A 21,445-nucleotide genomic window follows, 5' to 3' on the forward strand; every position below is an offset into this window, starting at 1 on the left:
CTATTACTGCTTCACTCAAAGGCACCATGAAATTAGTAGATTTTCTCTGGAAACTGAAGTACGTACTTTTTTAAGCAAAAAAAATTGGAGAGCAAGAAGAAGCAGTCATTCCAATGCCCCAATCTTTCTGTGTCGGTTGGAAACTTTGAAAGGAGGGTCCAAAACGTGTTTTTTGACAGTAAAGCTTACTGAAACACAGTGTATGTGAAGCTGCCTAAGTTGGTTTGATTGGGAGTCAGTCTCTGGATAACTCATTTTGCTTTGCTTTGTGATATTGAGTGATCTGCACAGGTCTGGGACATCTTTTCATTAAGTTCTTTTATCTCTGGACTCCATCTCACTGAAGAGGCTTCATGCAAACTAAATTGAGCAAATGACAGCAATCATGCCCAAACATTTCAGGCAGTAAAAGCATACACACAGTAAAAAAAAAAATTCAATTTCAGCAGCTTCCCAAGTCCAGACTTCTGGGGAATTCTCAACGTTCAGCATTAAAAGTCACCAGATGCTTCTTCTACAGGACATAAAAAGCAATGCATTAACAAAAGAGAAAAGAACATGCCATAGCTCCCCATTATCTTGTGTGATTTATTTCCACAGCTTAAGTTGGAAAAGAGGGACCAATAACTGTGGTATTAGTCCTGATCGCTCTAAAGACCTCCAGTGATCTCTCCTTGACTACAGGATCCTACAGTCTCACTTTTCCTGGCACCATGAAGATGACATTTATGGTCGTACCCTGCCACACTTTCAAGCTGATAATCCCATAGCCCTGCAGAGAATATGATGAACCATCCTCATGGGAAGTGGGAGCTGACTGCAGATGGAGTTGTCTGAGCTCTTAATGATTGCTGTTAGCTGCAGAGATTTGCTCCTTCTCACAGCCTGGATATCGTCATGAGAGCGTGGCAGGGCCTGACTGCCAGAGCAAAGGAAAGATGAGCCGGCAGTGTGCCCAGGTGGCCAAGAAGGCCAACGGCATCCTGGCCTGTATCAGAAATGGTGTGGCAGCAGGAGTAGGGAGGGGATCGTGCCCCTGTACTCGGTGCTGGTGAGGCCGCACCTCAAATCCTATGTTTGGTTTTGGGCCCCTCATGACAAGAAGGACATTGAGCTGCTGGAGCGTGTCCAGAGAAGGGTGACGAAGCTGTTGAGGGGTCTGGAACACAAGTCTGATGAGGAGCAGCTGAGGGAGCTGGGGTTGTTCAGTCTGGAGAAGAGGGGGCTGAGGGGAGACCTCATCACTCTCTCCAACCACCTGAAAGGGGGTTGTGGGGAGGTGGGTGTTGGTCTCTTCTCCCAAGTGACAAGTGACAGGACAAGAGGAAATGGCCTCAAGTTGCTCCAGGGGAGGTTGAGGCTGGATATTAGGAAAAATGTCTTTCCTGAGAGAGTGGTGAAGCACTGGAAGAGGCTGCCCAGGGAGGTGCGGGAGTCACCATCCCTGGAGGGGTTCAAGGAATGTGTGGACGTGGCACTGCAGGACATGGTTTAGTGGGCATGGTGGTGTTGGGTTGGTGGTTGGACTTGATGATCTTACAGGTCTCTTTCATAGTGATTCTGTGATTTTGTTAGGAAAAGGCATGGCCCTAAGCACTGAGGAAGCCTACCTTTCCCAGAAGAGAGCCACTCTTCCCTACATCTACTTCCCAGGGATTTCAGAGAGCATTTTGGAAGAAAAGCATTAAACCTCAAGAATTTTACAAATCCTGAAGGCAGCTGAGGGAAATCCTGTAAATATAGACAAAAACTTTCCTAGCAGAAATCAACCACCACAATCTTTTCCATAAAGTGGGAATTTCTATTCAAGTGCAGAGCTGCTTTTGGCCTGACCAGGATGTGCTGACAGCCTGCTCAGAGCTGTGCAAAAGACAGACCAACCACCTAGACAGAAAGACCAGCCTTGCTGGTCCAGGCATCACTTCCCATGCAGAAAAGCAAGAGTATCAACAGCAAAGAGATGAACTGAAAAGTCTGTTAATCAGAAAAATCCCAGAGCAGTGCACTTAGCTTGGTCTTGCAATGCCAATGCCTGAAAATCGGCGTGCTGGAGGATCTACTCACAGTGGACCTGATGAAATTGTGTATATAAACATGTGCTACATATGTTCCTGGCACATATGTTCAGACCTGTGATAGGCAGCTCTGTTTTAGAGCCTCAGGGTCTGAATTTCTCACTTTTGCAGGCAGGAACTGTCTGCTGTTTGAAGCTTATACCTTGCTCCGTAGCTTCCTCGGTCCTCTTTGACTTCCAGGCTCTGAGGTCCAGCTTTGGGATCCGGCTGCAGCTCACAAAGCCACAAGGGTATCTGTTAGCCCGGAAGATATGTCTTGGTACTTTAGAGATGTGGGTGTTGTCACATATTATTCGTGACAAGGAGATTTTGGCCAGTGAAGAGCGCTGCTGAGGAGTAAAAACCTCTCTGTTCTCCCACCAAAACCTGCAGGAGAAAGAAGACGACGCAACAGATTTTTGCTTTTTGCCTTCTTCACGTTCAGGACTTCTGCAACATTATTTCCCATTAACACCAATAATGCATTCCTTTTGCCAAGAACAAATTTAAATTTCTGGTTTTTAAATCAAGACCCCTGACTCACCAGCTGGACAATTTAACTTGCTTTTATGCCATGGACATATAATAAAGATGCAACTGAATTAAAGCGTTGCTCTGTGTTCCCTCAGATGAGGCACAGGCACCCTCTTTCAAATAGAAAAGTCTGCACATACTGTACACAGGCTGTGGTTACATCCACATGATTGCCATCCTGGAACCAGCCCTATAATTACTCTCTTAAAAAAAAATGGGTTCTTGTATCCTGCCATAAGAATAGGATTTCTAGATGTGCAGTAGACTGCCTTTAAGCTCCCAATACTGGGCTTTGAGCTCATAGTAAGTCTGTTTAGGCAGAAAAGTTTCCCAGAAACACTGGTTTCTGGGAAATAGGATCGGCCATTTTCAGGCAATATTGCCAGCAAGTACAGGGACCTTGATTCAGAAATGCAGCTTAAAATGGAGCACATAACTCACTTCTGCACCTGATGCCTCTGAGCAACTTCAAGGGGGAGGAGGACTTCAGGTGTGTTGAAAGCACAACACTGCTCAAATGATTTTGGCTGGCAAGCAAACCCCAACCCACCCATATCCTGGTGCAAGCGAAGCCCAAACACTGCTACATGTCAGGCCACAGGGTTCCAACTCAGAACTGGGGTGGAAAGGAGAAATAGTGAAAAATAATCTCTAAGACCCCTGAGAAGTGCATAAGGCACTGCAATGGTGCAAAGCTGTGTATTGCAAACTCAGGAGATGGGAAGGCGGACAGATGTTTGACTTTTGCAGGGCACAGCAGCCCAGAAGGAGCAGTTCCACAAAGAGGGGACAGGGATACTGCCAGTGCCGGATAGGCAGCTTGGGCTGAGCTGGGACTTAACCAAGAGAGAACAATTAATCTCTTTTACTCCCTGCAAAGCCTGAAAGTGTGTTAGTCCTTCAGCAACATCCCTTGATCTCCAGGCAAATTTTCAAAACTACGCAAAGCACGAACCACCATATCGACAGATGCTGAGCATCTGCTGTCAGTGCCAGCCATTTAGGCCAATTAAACATGACAGATTCTTTTCTAATTGGTGAAGTCAATCCATCTATATCCTGGTTTTCCCATCTTTAGACCTGTACCTATTTTTCTTGTTAAGGTACTTATACGTTTCCTTTTGCTGGATTGAGCTGCTGTTTGAACACACAGTAACATGGGCCTCCTTGAAACCACTTATCTGAAGGAGAAAAAGAGCTCAAATATTCACACTGGTGTGAACCATCAGCATGGAGAAGGACAATTCAATTTGCACAAGTAGTGATTGCCAGTGAATGGGCTGAGAGTGAAAACAAATGGCTGGGAAGGGATCTTAGCCTAGGACCTCAACCATCATCTAGACAGGGAATAAGAACATCACCAGAAAGGGAAGGAAACATTTGGAGGAGTAATGAAAAAAAAGCAACAACTGGAACAGTTTCCAAATCTGCATAAAGAAATCCGCGTAAACTCCAGTCTCCCTCTGTCCTTTGGGGTTTGAATACCCAGCTCCTCTCTTACCTGTCCCCATCACGAACGTTCCTGAATTGTTTGCCAATGAGACAAGCCATGAGAGGCCCAACTCTGCCTCCATTCACAAAGGGCTCTGCAAGTGCCCCAATCCAAATGTCAATATTCTTTGGTGTCCCATACAGCTGTATGAACTTCTTCGCCAGACCATGATTCCTCAACACTTGAGCAAGTGCCTTCAATCCGGAAGGCTGTGAAAGCCCACAGAATTGTCTCCAGGAGTTATAACCTGCAAGTAGTTGGGTATCAGAGCAGACAGATCAGTAATGTGTTTCCCCCTCCTGGAATGATTTTATCCTCTCTTTCCCAAAGCCAGGGCACAAGTAAGGTCCCAATATGTTTAAAACATTTCTCTAAATTTTTCTATATTTGTGTTAATGCCATTGACTTTCCACTCCCCCAGAGCCAGTTCATCCTGCCTGGCATTTCAATGCTGTTTGTGGAAGGGCCGTGTCTTTGCAAGTGATCTCTGCTAGTGGGAGTTGCTCCACCACCTTCCAGCCCCATTTTGCTATTCCACTCAGCGGCAACACAGGTGCCTCTGCACTGGCTGCAGAGCCGTGGTGTGTCTGAAACAACCTCCTGGTGATGTGACCGAGGAACTACGGGAGACCCATGCCCTGCTGAAGCTGCAGCAGAGAGCCAGAGGAGCGACCCCAGGGCATTTCAAATGGCAAAGGAGACCTGTGTTCAGGCACCTGGTCCTGCGTGTGCTGTGACTGCTCCTAACCCCGTGCTGTGGGTGCTTGGGTGAAGGGTCTGGGCATGCCTAATGGCTGCCTCACCTTCACTGTGACCCAGGAACCCTAAGGGAGCTCAGTGAGCATACAGTCTCGGATACCTTCAGACAGAGCCACAGGAGAGAGGTCCTCACAAAACTCGTTGATGTTGCCTTCATTGAAAGTGAATCTGGACAAGATGTTGATGCTACCTCTTTCTGTACAACAGGACAGGGGCCAAGTACTTCCCCATGGCCGGTCTCACTTGTGTCCCTGTCTAGCCACAGGGACAAGCCACCCCACGCTGCAAAGAGAGCTCTACACAGCCCAAGTTACTTCAGGTGGGAGAGAGCCACCGGACTTTGCCAGCTGGACCGATTTTTCTATACTGCAAACAGCTGAAAATACACTGCACCACAACTGGTGCATAATTCTGCATCTTGGTGGACAGGGCACGTACCCAGCAAAAGGCAATTTGCGACTCAGTGTCTTATCAAACAACCGCTTACGTAGAGGAAAAGTCTATGGAACCCTAATGCGCCCTCCTACCTGCCAACTCAGTGAACTGTTAGGTGCAGAGAAGAGATGATGCTGCAGCATACATCTCTGCTGTGAGCAGGATGTCTAAAAACTGGGGAGAATTCAGAGAAAAAGATACAGCATATAGTGCCTGGGTGACACCACTATCAAACAATTCAAGGAGACCGAGAATTTGCTTTATCAGAAAAAGAATTAGGAAGATTTTTGATCTTGCTATACTGTCATCACCTTCATAGGTTGTCTAACATCAAGGAGTAAAGTAGCACTCAGGGGTGGGCTGAGACCTAAAGGCTAGGAGCTAAACACAGATTCACGCTAGAAATACATGTCAGTTCCGCTGCAGCAGATCAGCAGTCAGAGCTATAAATTCAGGATTCAGATCAGGTTCTGCACAATAGTGTTTCTAGATGAGGCTTGGCAAAATTGCAACCTTCTGTTGCAGCAAAGGCAGAGCAACCCTGTGAGCTGCCCATGAACCTGGCTGTATTGCAAAGCCTCTGTCCGGGCTTAAAACCTATGAATCAAGCATGCTTTTCATCACAGTTTCAAAGTGAGCCCTATTGCCTCTCCCAGGACGTTACTGACACAGCAGCTCCAGGCACTTACATCAGCCTAATAACACTGTTAGGCAACGACACACCCACGAGCCAGTTGTAAAGTCCTATCAACAATCTATTTCCCAAGACCATCTTGCAATGCCATTACACTGGTTTTGCATCTTGCAGAGCCCTGAGAGTGGTTCTGACATGCTTTTTTTTCTGGGACACAGTCTTTATAGAGAAATTACGATGAGATTTTCCTCACATACTGTGATCTGCTCTTCCAGTCATGTGTGGCTGGGCTGGACGACTACAGATGCTTGGAGAGAAGCCACAGGGGACTTCTGGCCCTAATTCCATTTCTGCAAACTTGTTGCTGAACTACTTTCCCAATTCTGCCATTTGAACAACAATACAAATCAGTCAGTTATTGAACACTTGACTCCGGTCTGTGCAATGCCCCGTGTTCTTCTGGCCGTGTGCCTCCATGCATCTCCTCCAGCTCCAGCCAGGCTCTGACTTCATTGCTCAACCTCCTACCCACTTACAGAAATGATGAAAAGGTTTGGGAAAGAGTAATTTGTGCCAAGCATGGGCTGGAGATGTTTCTCAATGTTCAGTCACAAGAGTGCCTGATTTCCACTTGTTTTTCTTTGGAAGCTCTGCTCCTGCAGCCAACTTACCTGGGAGGCCATGATCTCTGCTACGTTGCATGTTAAGCGCGGGTAAATCAAACCCAATCCTTTCAACCTGCTCAAACATCCGATCCCGGAGCTCATCTACGACCATTTGCTGCTGTGTCATCAGCTTGGCCTGATTAGCCATCAGGCTCCGGAGAAAGGGGTCAATACCACCTGCAAGGGTTACACAGGGACTTGTCAGCAGTGCAGGGTGGCAAGTGCGCGTGTAAGAGGCTCAGGAAAGCTGAACACTGCTTATATTTAATTATAAGCTTCTACTACAAGAGAATCAATTTTCCTGCACTTAAAGCATTAAAAAGAAAATACTTTGAATAACGTTCTTAGAGACTACAGCAATTAAGCAATCAGGCTGCATGCTTTATAATACGATGGGCCGCATTTGACTGCAGAGAACAGCTATGTTGGGAAAAACTCTGGCTGGTATAAAGGTCATTTAATGCATTTAATGCAAACGGCTTTTAAGTTTGGCTGAAGCAGGAGCTCATCCAGAGAGGGCAGAAAAGGCAGAAATAAACTTACACTGCAGAGGTGCAAGAAAGGCTTTACCTTCTTTAACAATCCTCCAGACAGCAAAGAAGGCATTTCTGAGCTGAATTTTGGGACCTATGGGCTTGTAATTTTGATTTAAGCGGTCAATGGTTGGGGGAACTGAAGCATGAGCAAAACGAAAAGCCAGGGTGAAGACATTGGATATTCGAGGATCCACAGACTCATTGTAGCCCTGGTAGCGAGGAATCAATCTCTGGAAATGGGTTCCCAACAGAAGAGGCAGGTAGTCCCTGTAGGTTATAATCTCGGGGGAAACAAGGAAAGTGTGAATCATTAGTTGCTTGGCCATCAGTTTCCTTGGAAGCAAAGATATTGTTCATGTCTCAGACTACAGGTGCTGTCACACTGAACATCTTTGATGGGGTTTATGTAGGAGATTTTGCTAGCACAGATGTGGAGCAGAGAGACTCGCCAGGTCCTATGTTTCTTTCACCTCATCAGACCTTCAGCCAGCTGCTCTGGCAGTCCGGTGTGGATCCTTTCTGGCACTGCTGAGTGACATTTTTGTCTCTTCAGCTCTGTGGCCTTGGTTCAAAGCCTCTTCTGCACCTGGCCATTGAACCATGCCACAGATGGTGCAGCTCCAGGCACAGACACAGGCATTGCAGGCCACTGCCCTGGCTCCTGGTTTCTCCAGCCATGCATGGTGGGAGCTCTGCACTCTCTAGCAGTGATGAGATTTGCATAAGCATGCAGTCATTTGCATGAAAATGCAAAGTGGACATAACTGCTCCAGGAACATCAGGAAGCACAAACATTGCTAGTGCCTGACCCACACTCATCCTCTGCCTGTGCCCTGGGATCCTCTGCCGTTTGGTGCTGAGGACTTGGCACTCAGGTGTCCCCAGACATGCTCCTCCCTGCCTCAACAGCTTGGCAGATCAGAGCCTATCCTCCCAAATATTCCCTCCTTGTCCTATAGGTAGAGGCCATTCCCATCAGCCAGGTAGAACTGCGTTTCCTCCTCCCGCCCACTCTACATGCTTCAGATGACAAAGTCAACAGTGTTGGCACAGATGATATTACCACCCATGGGCAGCTGTATTAGGCCTCCCATAGCAGAGGTTTCCAACCCTGCGCCCACATCTCTTTGGGATATTGAGGAGGTTGCACAATATAATTTGAAAAAACCCACATTCTTTGTCAACAGGTGAAAGTGTCTTAATTGTCTGAAAATTGCAAAAAGATGAAACCATTGATCTAAACATGATGTGGAGACAATGCTTTTAGTACAATTCTTTGAGTCTCTCCACATTGGCTTACCCAACATGTTTGTTCAACAATACTACAGCATTTAAATTGACAGTTTTAAAAACTTAAACCTTTTTATATTCCTGCTCTCTGCTTGTTTGCTTGTTTGTTGAGCCAACTCAGAAGACAGGTTTGCAATTAGGTATGACCAAGCACTACCTTTGGAAACCCCATGTCGTCTTCTCTCACAGGAGCCGGTCTTTTCTATTGGCTGTGAAACTTCATCTGGCTTTGAAGCTGGTCCTGCTCCAAAGTGAAGGCTGGACAAGAGACCTTGAGAGGTCCCTTCCAAGCACAGAAATATTTCTGTGACCTTACGATCTCATTCAGGGTGAAGTCTGTGGTGCAGCACAGTCCCAAGGGGCTCTTTGCCCCAAAGCAGGAAGGACAGAGGAATGCCATGGCTGGTTGCACCCACCAGCACATGGGGCTTCTTGAGAGGAGGAGACTCACAACCCAGAGGAATTTTAATCCAAATCTGCAGTACCATTTTTTTCCTGTACCAAACTCTGGTTAGACAAACTTTTCCTCTGACTTTCTGTCTCCATGTTTCTCAAACAAAAATGTGCAGTTAAAAACCCAGCAAGCAATTTGGAAATTTAACAGTAGAGGGACATCAAAGATTCAGGGGGACCCCTCTGTGCTTGTTATTTCAGGTATCTCTGTGTGATTTTGCTTTGGATGAAAGGGGCTGGTGGAAAGAATTTGGTCATTTGCACCCCAAAATATTGCACCTTTCGGACACCCCACACTAACAAGGCCCATCACATTAATTCTGTCAGACTGCAGGATGAGACAGCGGAGCCGGGACATACAACATGGTGGCTGGTACCTGGATCATGGCACCCAGGATCTTTCGTGCCTCCTGGTAGAGTTTCTCTCCATTCCAGTGGGGATTTAGCCTCTTCAGCCCTCTCGCCAGGCGGTTGTGCTCCCGCACAAAGAGCGTGTGCATGCATGCCAGCTCCAGCATCTCGTTTGCTCGGGAATCACCTAGGAGTATCACAAGTGAGCAGACCTGTACCGCCAGTGACCTGCCTGTGCTTGGCTGCTTCCCGCTGGCAGGAGGCGAATCTCACATTTGGGAACCAAGCACAGAGAAATGTTTAGATGTCTCGATATCTGCCTCGTGAAACAGATGGGTAAGAAACACACAAGAGGAGAAGGAAACCAGGGTCTGGGCCCTGAGGGTTGGAGAGCACCAGTGAAAAGCCAAATTTCTGCTGAGACAGCAAAAGCCAAGATGCCACCATGGCTGTGCTCAGCATCACAGAGAGATGGGGAAGGTTTTTTTCAAATAAGGGCTAGGAGCATTAACTTAAGAAGCTACATACAAGTAGGTGTTCTCCAGGCTCCCATATCAGAGAGGCAGTCTCACAGCTCAAAAGAGAAATTAAAATGGGCAGAGGGAAGTCAGTATGGCCAAGAGAGCTCTGAAAGTCAGAAGGCATCCTTCAAACCAGCTGAAACTATGGCCAAAGCAAGATGACAGTCACAGTCAAGCTCTCTGGTGAGTAAAAGTAAAAGCAAAATGAGTCACAACTTGAAGGAATAAATTACAAATGGCATCACAATGAAATATTAAATCCTTCTTCAAACATCTAGGGCAGGAAACCCAAGAGCAAGCAGGTGATGAGAGTATAAAGAGACACTCAGAGAAAAGTAAATATGTCGTATTTAGTCCCCTAGTCCCCTAGTAAATAGAGGGATTTGCTCTTGCATTCAGCACAGAGCCCTTTTCATTTACTGTCAAAGGCTGTCTGTAAGAGACTGCAGAAGAAGAAACAAAAGAAGCACTGTGAGGTTTCCTCGAGCAGAATGCATCCACCCAGGGCTTCCAACAGAGCTCCAGTAGGAAATCACTGAACCCTGTTAGGCAACTGCACACATAAAATTTCCCCAGTTCTCAGGGACCGGAAAAGTCACAAATAAGACACTGAATTTTCAAAGGAGCTTCCGAGCCAGCCTGAACTGTTCACTATAAATTCATTGATGGCTATGTACCCAGCTACGGAACGGCAACTGCTCCAGCAGCCCTGGCTGCACAGTCCTGGGGACTGGAAACCCTCCCTGGGAAGCATCCGCTACGCCTGCCCGTTCTGCTCCTCACTGGGCATCTGCCTTTGGCCACAGGTCCTGAGTGGTCCTCACCAAGGAGAGACCTGCACAGAGCCGGGGAAGCAGCTGAAGACATGGAACAATGGATGGGACAGGTGTGAGAGGCTGAAGGAAACATAAAACACCAAAAGCTTAAAAGGAGGGTGCTGGAGGATGACACCAAGCAGAGCTCTCGCACTGCTCCCACCACCAGGTCCTGATGGTATCCAAGGATCACGGGGATATTGTCCAGAGGAGCTTGGGCCAGATGTGTAGGGAATAGAAATCAGCTCCACAGCTGTTGTGCCCTCAAGCTTTCTCCGGCAATGCCATGAGCAGCCCAGAATGGCCAGAGCCAGCAGGAGTTACCCAGGAGTTCCTGCTCACCAAAAGAAAAGGGCAAGGGAGTGAGACACTAATTCACAAGGTATATCAGAAACATCCCTCTCTGGGGTCCTGCAGGCTGGTGGCAACATCCCGGTCCTCACCAGCAGAGGCCAGGGAGAAGGGAGCAAAGCTCAGGGCTCCAGGAGGTCAGTAATTTTGTCTCTGTGTACTGGGGACAGGAGAAGACAGCAAATGGCAGCAGATGGGAAGGTTGTGGTGGCAGTGCAGTGTTTTGGCTGGAGGGGAGGCACGGCTTTGGGAGGCTGTGCCCAGGAAAAAAGGAGTTATTTGGGGTTGAAGAAGTGGTCAAGAGGATACCAAAAGCGTGACAAAGGATAAATGGAGCAGGAGGCTGCCTTGATGGACTGAAGGCCTGTGCTGATGTCCTGGACGGTGTGCAGCCAGTGCACCCCCAGCCTTCTCAGTGACGGGGACACATCTTAAAAGGTCACTGTGGCTAACCTCATTCTCAATCCAGCTGGGATCTAAGCTCCTCTCACAGTGCAGCAGATGCACTGATGTGCAGCAGCACAGGCAAATACTTCATGGCGGTGACCCAGCCTAGCACCAACACAGCTGTACCCATCCTGACAGAAGAGAGACAGCCACCGAATGACAAGTATGGACAAGCCATTGCCTTCAGGCCAGTCTGCTATTGCTGTGTTTGCTCGGCTCCATCATGGCACTGCTTCCCAGGTCACCTCCAGCAGCCCCGTGCGCTCTCTAGGCCCTACACCGGAGCCGCTGAGCACAGATATGAAAGTTTCACTCCAGGGATATAGTCACAAAGGAGACTTGGAGACGGTGAAGACCTTTCTCCTACCTTGCACAGCCTGTCTCAGTCTTTCATGTTGTTTTACTTTGCTCCATTTTCTACTTAAGTAAGAAAACCAAAAAATTAAAGAAATGAACCGGAGCTGGTGGAATTGTTCTGTCTGGATTTCAGGGTTAGGGGTGCCAGCACCCAACTTACCTGCAAGAAAGCAAGGGATTTTAGCTCCCCTGCTGACTATAAGACAGGGGTCCTTCTGCATGCGGTCAAAGGGCATATATGCCTTCCCCCTATCAGTGAAATTCTGGTTAACAGCCAGGAAGCCCAGCTGGTTGGTCCGATCCCTCAGTTTGTTGGCCAAAGGCACTTCACTGCCATACACCACGCTGCCATCAAGAAAGGAGGTGAGCGCATTGATCTGATCTCGAATTGCTCTGCCGCTGGTACAAGCAGGAGCTGAGCGGAAGAAAGGAAGGCAGTCTCTCAGGTTTTTAATTCGTGGGTCATTGGGAGGGATCTGCAGAAAGATAAAAGAATAATTCATCACCAGTTCAGGGATGCAGAAACTGCACTGTGATACTACAGCCATAAGAAAAGCCAGGCAGGAGCCATTTCAAAGACAGTCCCCATGCTAGATAGCGTGGAGATCAGTCATAAATCCCAGATATGAAGGGTCAGATTGATAGCAGAGATGCTATTTTAGGAGTCCAAGTCCCAAATATGCATGAAAGCCTGGAGATGCCTAAATTTCCATGAAGTTCTATGCATACCTAAACTTTTTCCCCTGAAAATATACATATGGGATTGAATCTTTAAAGCTCAGGTGTTTCTATTTCAGGTTGGAGTCTAGTGTCCATATCTACATTGTGGACAGTTGTCATCCAGAACTTGTGACCCTGCCTGCATTCTCAAATGCATGTTGGGCAAATACTCAGTGATGCTCCATCCCTTCACATGTTTCCTTTCAGGAAATATGGGTACGTGGGAGAACCAGAACTGCAGTACATCTTCAAAGGCAGGAGAGCAGGGCTGCAGGGTGGACATGTACCTCATCAAGCATTTACTGGATCAGAGACTGCGATGTGACTATCGTGCTAATGCCTTAGCCACTATTGAGAGATGCTCATCATTTCCTTGCCCCATGCACTGCTGAGCATTTAACCATCAAATGGGATGGATTTGCTGGGGTGTTGACACCCGTCAGCTCCTGTCTCTGACACATTTACTACAACCCAGGCATCACCCGTGTTGCCTTTGCACCATACCTCCAAAGCAAAGCCATATCATTAAGGGAGATGGGTAAATGGTTGGAAAGGGGGGAAAGACAGGCTGTGACTGTGACATCTGGGGACAGCCCTTGGGACACAGCACCGCCACCTTACAGAGAGCGGTCTGAGCCCCTTGGCCTGCTCTGGGGGGATGTCCCTCCATGGCCAAGGGCCGGGAGAGCCACCAACATCTCCTGGTTGGACGGTAGATACCCTCTCCCCCTCTTCCCTGCAAGAAGGTGGCTGGCTGTACCTTGATGGGAAAGCAAGGGGGCTGCTTGGCACAGCTGGTGTCACAGTCCACTTTGCCACTGAAGGTGACTCTGGCTGGGGTGTCCGGACTGAAATCCAGGTCGTGGTCAATAAACTGGCCCCACTGCATGAACATGAGTGATCTCTGTTGGTCCATCCTGAGCTGCCCGGGCGGGAAGCGGACAATCTCATTTGACACTTTTCGAACCTGCAGGGGACGAAGGCAGAACACGTGTGTTAGGAAATGACTTGTACGAATGGGTGCATCAGTTCATAGGGTCATCAGCAAAAATTCACAAGGCTTTGCTTGTACTTCACAGAAAAAACCCCAAATCTCTCTCTGAGTTGGAAGGCATTACTGAGTGCCCCCTTCACTGAGCATTGTGTTGTTCTGGCTCTAACCAGTTTTCTGAGCCTCTAGGCCAAGAGTATCTCTTGATGGGCATGTGGAAGCAGCTAAGCAAGAGCCATACTGAATAGCCTAGGAACGGGAGGCAAAAGATTTTAAAAGACCCCTTTGAAATAGAAGTGTGGAAAAAAATAGTCTTTGGGAATTTCTGAAAGTTATCTCATTAAACTCCTTCTAGCAGGACACTGTCCCAAAGCCCTCCTCCCTTCTCATCCCTTCCCCTTCCATGACAATGCCCCCACCAGTTCTTCCTTCATGTATTACTACAGAAAAAGTGGTCAAAACTCTGCTCAAGCCCTGACACTGCTGTAGAGCACAGTTAGGAAGTACAATAAAAGCACGAGCATAAGGCACACAACCCAGAAATTTGCAGAGCTCCTCATTAGTGCTGTTGTTGCACCAAGCCCAAGTGACCAGAAGCCACATCACAGTGTCCAGGCGCCATGAGAACCACACACCCCCTCACAGATTACCCCACCCATGGACCCACACACAGAATTTCTAGCCGGATATTTTTATGCTGGGGATTCACTTGTTCATTTTATCTTCTGGCATATTGCTTTTCAGGAGACAACCAGCTTCCACAAACCAAATCAAAAAGGGTGAATAAAATACTTTGGCTTAAATGCACTTAATTTAAAAGAATGCATTGCATAATTCTTTCTTTAACCAATGCTTCTGCAGTAATCAGATTAATTTTCCTTTGTTTTTCCTGAAAGCATGGGAGTTAGAAAGCATTTCTGTTAGATCACCCTAGAGATTCTCATATGATCAACCTATATTTGGTGAATTTAACTTCCTCCTCCTGATCACCACCACGCCAGTTGGTGGACGTGCACGTTGACACCTGTGGTCTATCCAAGGACTGGCAATCCCTAAGACCTGATACGACATTTTCAGATGACTGTTACAAACATTACCAGTGGAAAGGGGAATCCAGAGAAACGCTTTCCTTCTGTCCACCCGTGGGGGACTGACACGCCATCCTCATATTCTGCTGGCAACCATCTGACCAGGGCTCTGTTTGAACTTCCTAGGGATGGGTTTCTCCTGTCAGAGTGAATAGCAGAACAGCAAACTATTAGTGACATTAGGATTGTGGCAGGGCCAAGAGCTCATGGATGTGGAGAGAGGCAGGAACCTGGGAATGGGACCACACAGCGATGTACAACAGTCAGGGAGCTGCTGCAGCCATGTGGGTTTGGTGCTATCAATAAGCCTCAGGTTTAATAATAACAACAACAATAATAATAATACAAACCAAGCCTCAGCTTCTCCCAGGCAAGAATTCAGGTTGCTGGTGACTCCTTGTGTCATCCAGCCTGAAGAAGAACCCTCAGCCTCAGACCATGGGTGGAAAACAAAGGCGAAAGCTTAAAGTCAGGGAAAAGGGGCAGAGACTTATGCCCATTCATTTAATGGTATTACCAGTGATCTTCAATAGAAATGGGGTGATTTGGATTGTGGGTGTTACTATGCTGTAATTGGAGTAAGTGGTTATTATAGCTTGATTAGACCGTTAAAGCCTTAATTAGACTAATAATACATTTAATTTTGGAGTGCATGTATATAAGATGTGTTCTCTGGTTGCCTGTCATACACCATGGGCCTAACACTTGGTCTAGGGCCAAGCAATGGAGAGACACCGAGCACAGGGCACAGCTGAGCCCACCTTCTCCAGGGCTTCAGGGTCTGGGTCAGGTGTGATGGACCTGTCCTTATCCCAGAGCCCAGAGCCCTCTCCTGAATGAAGACACTGTTGTCTGAAAATGAAAGGAGGCAGGTAGCTCTCTCCCTACCTCTTATACGGACAGCTGAAGGCTAAAGCATCCCCTAGGCAGGCAGAGCTGTCTGAACCTCTGCCTGAGGTGCTCCCAGGAGATGGTCTGCCTACCAGGTTCTTGGTAACAGGGGAGGGATGGGGAAGGCTCCTATACTGTCCCTTTTAAAACACTCCGCTGTTTAGCACAGCTTCCCTTGTCTCTCACATTACAGTCCTGCCTCTCCATTTGTCCACCCATGGGACATGCAGAAGGTGCTCTCTCCCAGCCCGTGTGCCCAGATTTCCTCCTACGCACAATGTGAGGCAGGGAGACAGCCAGATCGTGCCCCAGTACGGGTTTGGGTCTCAAAGGAAGGCCTTTGAGACCCTGCAAAGGGGCAGAGCCAGATGAAGCCCGGTAGAAAGAAGAAAGATGCAGCCTGATGACAGAGACCCTGGGCTGGAGAGTCAGTCCCCAACACAGATCTGTTCGCATTTTGGCTAAAGAGCTAGTTCATGTACATCACCAAGAACCCTCGAAGCAAGACTGTAATTAAAAGCTCCACACACCTAGGAAACAACACTGTGGGGTGTAAAAACCCTAAAGAAGGCATCCTACATGGACCATCCTTGGGGACGTGGGTCTAATTCTACTGATAGAGGACCCCTCCATCCGTCCTCCTGTTGACACAGCCTCCTCACCTGTTGTTGCACTCGCCAGTGATCGTTCGGTAGCGGTGAGAAGCGTCACAATTTATTTTCTTATCCTGCTGGTCACATCCGCTTGCCTTGAAAATCATCCCCAGCTGAGCTGGTGTCAGCAAGTCTGGCAGGTAACAACAGAGAATAAACATGCAGGAACATACTGGCCCTGCTGGGTTTGCAGTACCTCCCAGGCTCAGGAAAAAGTTTTCCTTCTTGTACCCTTGAAATGGTTTCTTATCACGGTATCATCCAGGAAAGCACAAAGGGCTGTCTTTTAAGGTCTTCCTGCTCAAAGACGTGCTGAGGATGCTCTCTAGAGCAGCAGATTGCTTTTTCTGGTTTGGAAAGGATTAAACCCAACGAAGTTGTGGTCAAATCTTGTTTATAATTACACGTTAGGCCCGTGCAGCGGCGGAATGATTTTCTAGCATGAGCAATCCTTTTTCCTTTCTCTCCCCTCCCTTTTTACCTCCACCATAAACTGTGACCACCTACAGTCATCCCAGGGGTGTGTTACAAGTTTCTTCCCCCTGTGAAGCAGCCACCGGTGTGTATCATCACCACTGTCCAGAGCTGCCTGGAGAAGAAACCATCAGGTGGCTGAGCAGCACGAGGGGACGCTGGCTTTGCGTTTCCACCGTGCAGATTTCCCCATGCGCGGGAGATAAGTGGCAGAGTTGAACCAGCAAAGCCTTCTTGGCTATTTGCTGCTAGCACACCAGGTCCTGAGTCCCTTGGAGGTTTCCTAGTCACTGCTGCCACCACCAGTTTGGGTCACAGGATGGTTCAAGAAGCCACTGCTGCCTCCTGGGCAGGCGGATGAGAGGGGGCAGCCGGGTGGTCTGGCAAGTCTCTGGAGCGGTGCTGGAACACCACTCCTGGATGGAGAGACTGGAGCGGAGCACAGCCAGCCCTGCCTCCCTCTTCCCGCTCAGCCCGTGCTGGAGCGATGCTGGAGCACCCATGATGTGTGTCTTGGCCTGCCAGCGCTTTGCTGTAATGCTGGGGATCCCCGTGAGTTCATCTTTACATCGCAGGAGCCCTCCCTGTGCCTCCCTGAACTGTTTCTCTCACTGCCCCTAACTTGCCTTCTGCTCTCGGCAAACTGGTGGTGCCGGGAGGCCAGGACTGCCACCTCATGGAGGACATTGCTCCTTCAAGACACATGCTGAAATGTCTTTTCACAATTCTCTGTTCTCGTTCTCTATTTGTGCCTTTCTCGCAGCATCCTGTTCCCGATGCAGAACAATCTGGCAGTGGCTTTGACTATTGCTGGCTAAAGTCTGGCAGAAAAACTACTTACCTTGGGGTTGACCTATTGTGAGTCACGTCCTCTGTGTTTGCTCATTCCCTACTCAAGCGAAAGAATGTTATCTATCAAAGTCTTACAAGCTTTGACCCATTGATACATTAACCCCTCTATTGCAGAAAGAGCCAGGGGTGTGCACAAAGAACTTTCATTAACTGATAAACCCCCAAGTAATTTTTTAAGATGGAAAGAGAGTACAGAAAAATAACTCAGCTTTGCCTCACTGCAGTCGCGTGGGAGGGATTTGAGTCATGGCCCATCATAATCCCCTTTCATTCCCTCCTCCCAAGCCCCACAAAGCCCCAGTGATCAAGCCCCATATCTTCCTCCTCTGCCTTCCTCCCAGCAAAGTGACATCCCTACCTGTGACATTAAAGTCCCCCCTCACAGCCCATTGCAGCTTCTCCTTGAGGAGGGACAGGGTGGTTTCCATGTAATCTGCAGCCCGAACGGCAGCCCGAGTCCCCGCCACCGGCTGTTTGAAATATCCCAGAAGCTCTACTGGGGTCAAGGCATCATTCTGCAGGTGCTCCTTTATGCTGCAAGGGAGAATAAAACAAAATCTGCAGGACTGAAATGGGGCAAAGCCAAGAGTCCTGCAGGTTACACACCTGAGCGTCGGGACTCCGGCTCTCCTGGTGTCTTACTGGTCTGAATTGCAAACAAAGGAAGCTGGAAGAGACCAGGGCTGCTCCTGCCACCCTCCGCAGAGGAGCAGAGTGAGTTGCAGGAAGGCAATCTCTTCAATTGCCCAGCTCCACCTGCCAGAAGACAAATCTTAGGTCTTTACATCCTTGAGGCAACCAAACCTCACTCAACTGTTACCCAGCTCATCAATGTCTGCAGGTGCCAGTCTCCATCCAGAGGTCCCAAACGTCTCCAAGTCACCCTGTCTTAACGCTGCTGGAGCCTCCTCTTGGATGGAGGGGGCCCCAAGCCATGAGGGGCTTCAGAGGATGGCTACTGAAGGAGGATATGGATGGGCTGGTAGGAAGCTGTACACTCCCAAGCCGTGGTGGCAAAAGCTGGGCTCTCCTGTCAGATCCCACAAACTGTCCTCACTGCAGCCTACAGCGCTTTGCTCCCTCCGTAGGAGAGAACCACTAGAAATCAGCAGGAGCCTGCGCTGACTCCAGTCCTCCCCAGAGTATCCCTGAGGGATGAAACAGAGCCAAGCAATACTGAGCAGGGAGGAATGGCACGCATGGAAGGGGGCAGAGTTACAGCTCTTAGTGACCCAACAGACCAGAGACGTGGTGTGAAAACAGGGTGAAGGCAGGTAAAATCCTGGATTACAGCCCACCGCGCTCCTGGAGGACCTCGCACCCTTGCCTGCTCTGCCGGATTGAGGAGGAAAAGCCGGTGATGCAGGCGGGACACGCAGCATATGCCAGCAGCCAAACCCAGCCCCAACTCTCACCGGTCGCGTGTGCGCTTGTAGGCTGCATCCACCAGCTGCTTGGCCTCATCCACGCTGCTCAGGAGGGACGCGTCCAACAGCTCCTCTGGCAGATTTCGGTAAGGGAAAGGAAAGAGCAGAGATGAGAGTGCTGTCTCCCTCTTGGGAGCATTCCTGTGCTGCAGTGGGGTTATCTTCGTGCCTCCAGCACCCAGGGATATCAGCACAGCAGTGCTGGAAGTAATTGCTGCTGCTCACTCTCTAGAGAGAGAGAGATCTGTATATACATATATTCCTCAGGGGAGTCTGGGAGAGTCACTCCCAGGCACGAAAAGGGTATCTCCATCAATGGAGGCTTCAAATAGCCAACGTGAGAGATGTAGGCATCATCCCTCCTGCCATTTCACAGAGGAAACATTGCTATTTCTTAAAGATATTTTGCCACCCCATTTAATGTGATTCATCTTATTTCTACGCCTCCAGCCGTAGTTGCCTTCAGAGACCCTGAACAGGTACTGCTGGCTGCCATGACAAGCATTAAGAGCCCAGCATTAAGAGCTTTTGTCTGCTGTTTTTTCTCATCACTGTGTTTACTCCCCCCATTTTTATCCTAGGTTGGTTATAGCCATGTTGCCAATACACCTGTGGTGAGTTTGTGTCCTTCCCCATGGCACCAGCTGGCCAAAGCTCATAAATATCCCCCTACACCTCAAGGCAGAAGGATGGGCAGCCCGATTTCCCCACTGCTTTCCCCAGTCCGTTCTGCAGCCTCCTGCCGCCCTCACAGCTCCCGCTCCTGCTCGGGGGAGCTCCCAAAAATGAATTGTGTCCCCATCATCTGCTGCCTGCGGGACACAGAACAGGAGGGGACGGCCCCTGGTGGGCTTCTCTGAGTGACAGCATTTTCCTACAGCTTCTAGGGAAGAAGAAAACTTCAGAAATCAGCACAAAGGGGATAAATATCTCCAAATTCTCCCCAGATTCTTTAAAATATCTTCCCTGATCAACCCAGAGTTCACCACTTTGACAACCTTGGTGAGAAAAATTATTGCCTGGACCACCATTTGAGACAAATGAAAGGCCAGGCATGTGATTTCCATAAGGATTTTACATTGTAAATTAACAGGCAGAGGTCTCTATAAGGTTTGGAGCAGTGATTTAGGGCTGGAAGAGAGCCGAGTGACTGCTGCATCCCCAAACTCCACAGTCCCTGGTAGCTCCAATTCACCAAATGCTGCGGCAGCTGAAGCAAGTTCACTCCAGAAAGAGACAATAATTCATTCCTCACTTTGAGCGCAGGAACCAGCCCCCCTCCCCCCGCGAGAAGAGGGGATTTCAGTTTTCAGCCTCCATAAAAAATAGCATGAACGCAGTAAGGGAGCTGCCCGCTGCCGGCACTGCAGCCCCCAGGGCTGATCTGCGCGCTCCCTGGAGAGTCTGCGCTCGCCGCTTTGCACAGCGTGCAGGGAGGGAGACCATTGTACCATGGGGATGGAGCGGTTCTGAGACCTGACCCCCCCCTCCCCTTTAACATAATTTTAAGAAATCAGATAGGAGATTAACTGATGAAAACGTGAAACAGCCAGGATTGCTGCCATGGTAGATACAAACTGACTATGCTCCTTCTGACACCTCTTCAGCACTTTGCTGCTTACAATAGAATAATTCAGGCTCTTCTAGACTTAACTTTATCTTTCCTACTCAGAAAAGCCCCTGATCTGCAAAACCTAAGAAAAGGGCAATACCATAGGAAGAAGATACAGATGCCTGGAACAGGCTGAGGATCACCAGCAACCCCAGGAAGATTTCTGCCTTCATCCCTGCAAAGAAATGCAAGAAGTGAAGAAAACCAGGGATCTGTGGATCTCACCGTGCATTGGGAAGGTCAGTGCCCACACTGCTGATGGCACGTGTTAAGGGAGCTCATGACGTGTCCCCTTCCCAATGCAATGCTGCCCAAGAGCGAGTGTGCTGCCTGGCAGGTCCTTGCAGTGGCACATGGAAAGGGAGCTGCCTCCTGTCCCAGGGACCTCAGGCACTGGTGGGAACACACCGCTTTGGGACTACGGGGGCAACACAAAAGGGAGCAGGGGGCAGAACACACTGCCAGCACTGCAGGCAGGCAGCTTGCCAGGGAGCCCAGGCAGCAACACTGAGCGTGCAGGTAGAGTTGGTGCCTGGGGTTAGAAGAGCTGCAGGGGAAGAGGGATCAGCCAGGGCAGCATGGGAGGTCCTCTACACATAGACATTTGGGATGTTTTTGCCCAAAGCTGACCCACTCACCTCCAAAGCAATCAGCTTTCTCAGAATGAGCCCAGAGCTGTGGGCTGTGCCTACTGCACATTACTTAGCACCCACCACGGAGCTACCGGCAAAGGTAGCCCAGAGTCCACCCTAAATTGCCAAGCTAAACCCATTCCCTGTGGAGGAGGCCCCGGTGACAGCAGCAATGTGGTCCAGCCACATCCTTGCTGTGCTCCAGCTGTGCTTGGTGCCAGGCGGAGAGAGGCTCTGCCAGCCCTGGAGCAAGGTGGGGGAAGCCATCACGGGATGCTGAATGCTCCAAGCACAGCCCCAGCCCCCCAGTCCCCCACCCCCAGTACAGAAACAAGTGCTCCACGAAAGCAAAAACAAGTGTGCAATGGGGCCAGGCTCTCACCTGCGATCTTCTGCTGTCCTCACCACGGC

At 49.0% G+C, this 21,445-nt stretch overlaps 1 protein-coding gene across 1 annotated transcript; it reads right to left on the reverse strand.

The window, feature by feature from the left end:
• Nucleotides 1–491: 491 nt before the first annotated feature.
• LOC104256813 (eosinophil peroxidase-like) lies at nucleotides 492–20,575 on the reverse strand. The gene is made up of 13 exons (XM_059829249.1): nucleotides 20,485–20,575; nucleotides 18,779–18,863; nucleotides 17,722–17,897; nucleotides 16,047–16,170; nucleotides 14,503–14,632; nucleotides 13,175–13,381; nucleotides 11,855–12,170; nucleotides 9,230–9,390; nucleotides 7,144–7,390; nucleotides 6,580–6,750; nucleotides 4,090–4,327; nucleotides 2,218–2,441; nucleotides 492–514 (listed from the first exon to the last, which is right to left on the reverse strand). The coding sequence occupies exons 1-13, from the start codon at nucleotides 20,573–20,575 to the stop codon at nucleotides 492–494; spliced, it is 2,193 nt and encodes a 730-aa protein (XP_059685232.1).
• Nucleotides 20,576–21,445: the final 870 nt, after the last annotated feature.

The sequence above is a fragment of the Gavia stellata genome, chromosome 25 (assembly GCF_030936135.1).
Source record: "Gavia stellata isolate bGavSte3 chromosome 25, bGavSte3.hap2, whole genome shotgun sequence".
NCBI lineage: Eukaryota > Metazoa > Chordata > Aves > Gaviiformes > Gaviidae > Gavia > Gavia stellata.

Excerpts from the sequence above, each read along its gene's own strand:
- LOC104256813 (XM_059829249.1), bottom strand. The coding sequence starts at position 20,575 with ATGAAGGCAGAAATCTTCCTGGGGTTGCTGGTGATCCTCAGCCTGTTC. Across the intron at positions 9,391-11,854 it reads AATCCCTTGCTTTCTTGCAG|GTGATTCCCGAGCAAACGAG; the intron begins GTAAGTTGGGTG and ends TGATACTCCTAG. Across the intron at positions 4,328-6,579 it reads CAGAGATCATGGCCTCCCAG|GTTATAACTCCTGGAGACAA; the intron begins GTAAGTTGGCTG and ends AACTACTTGCAG.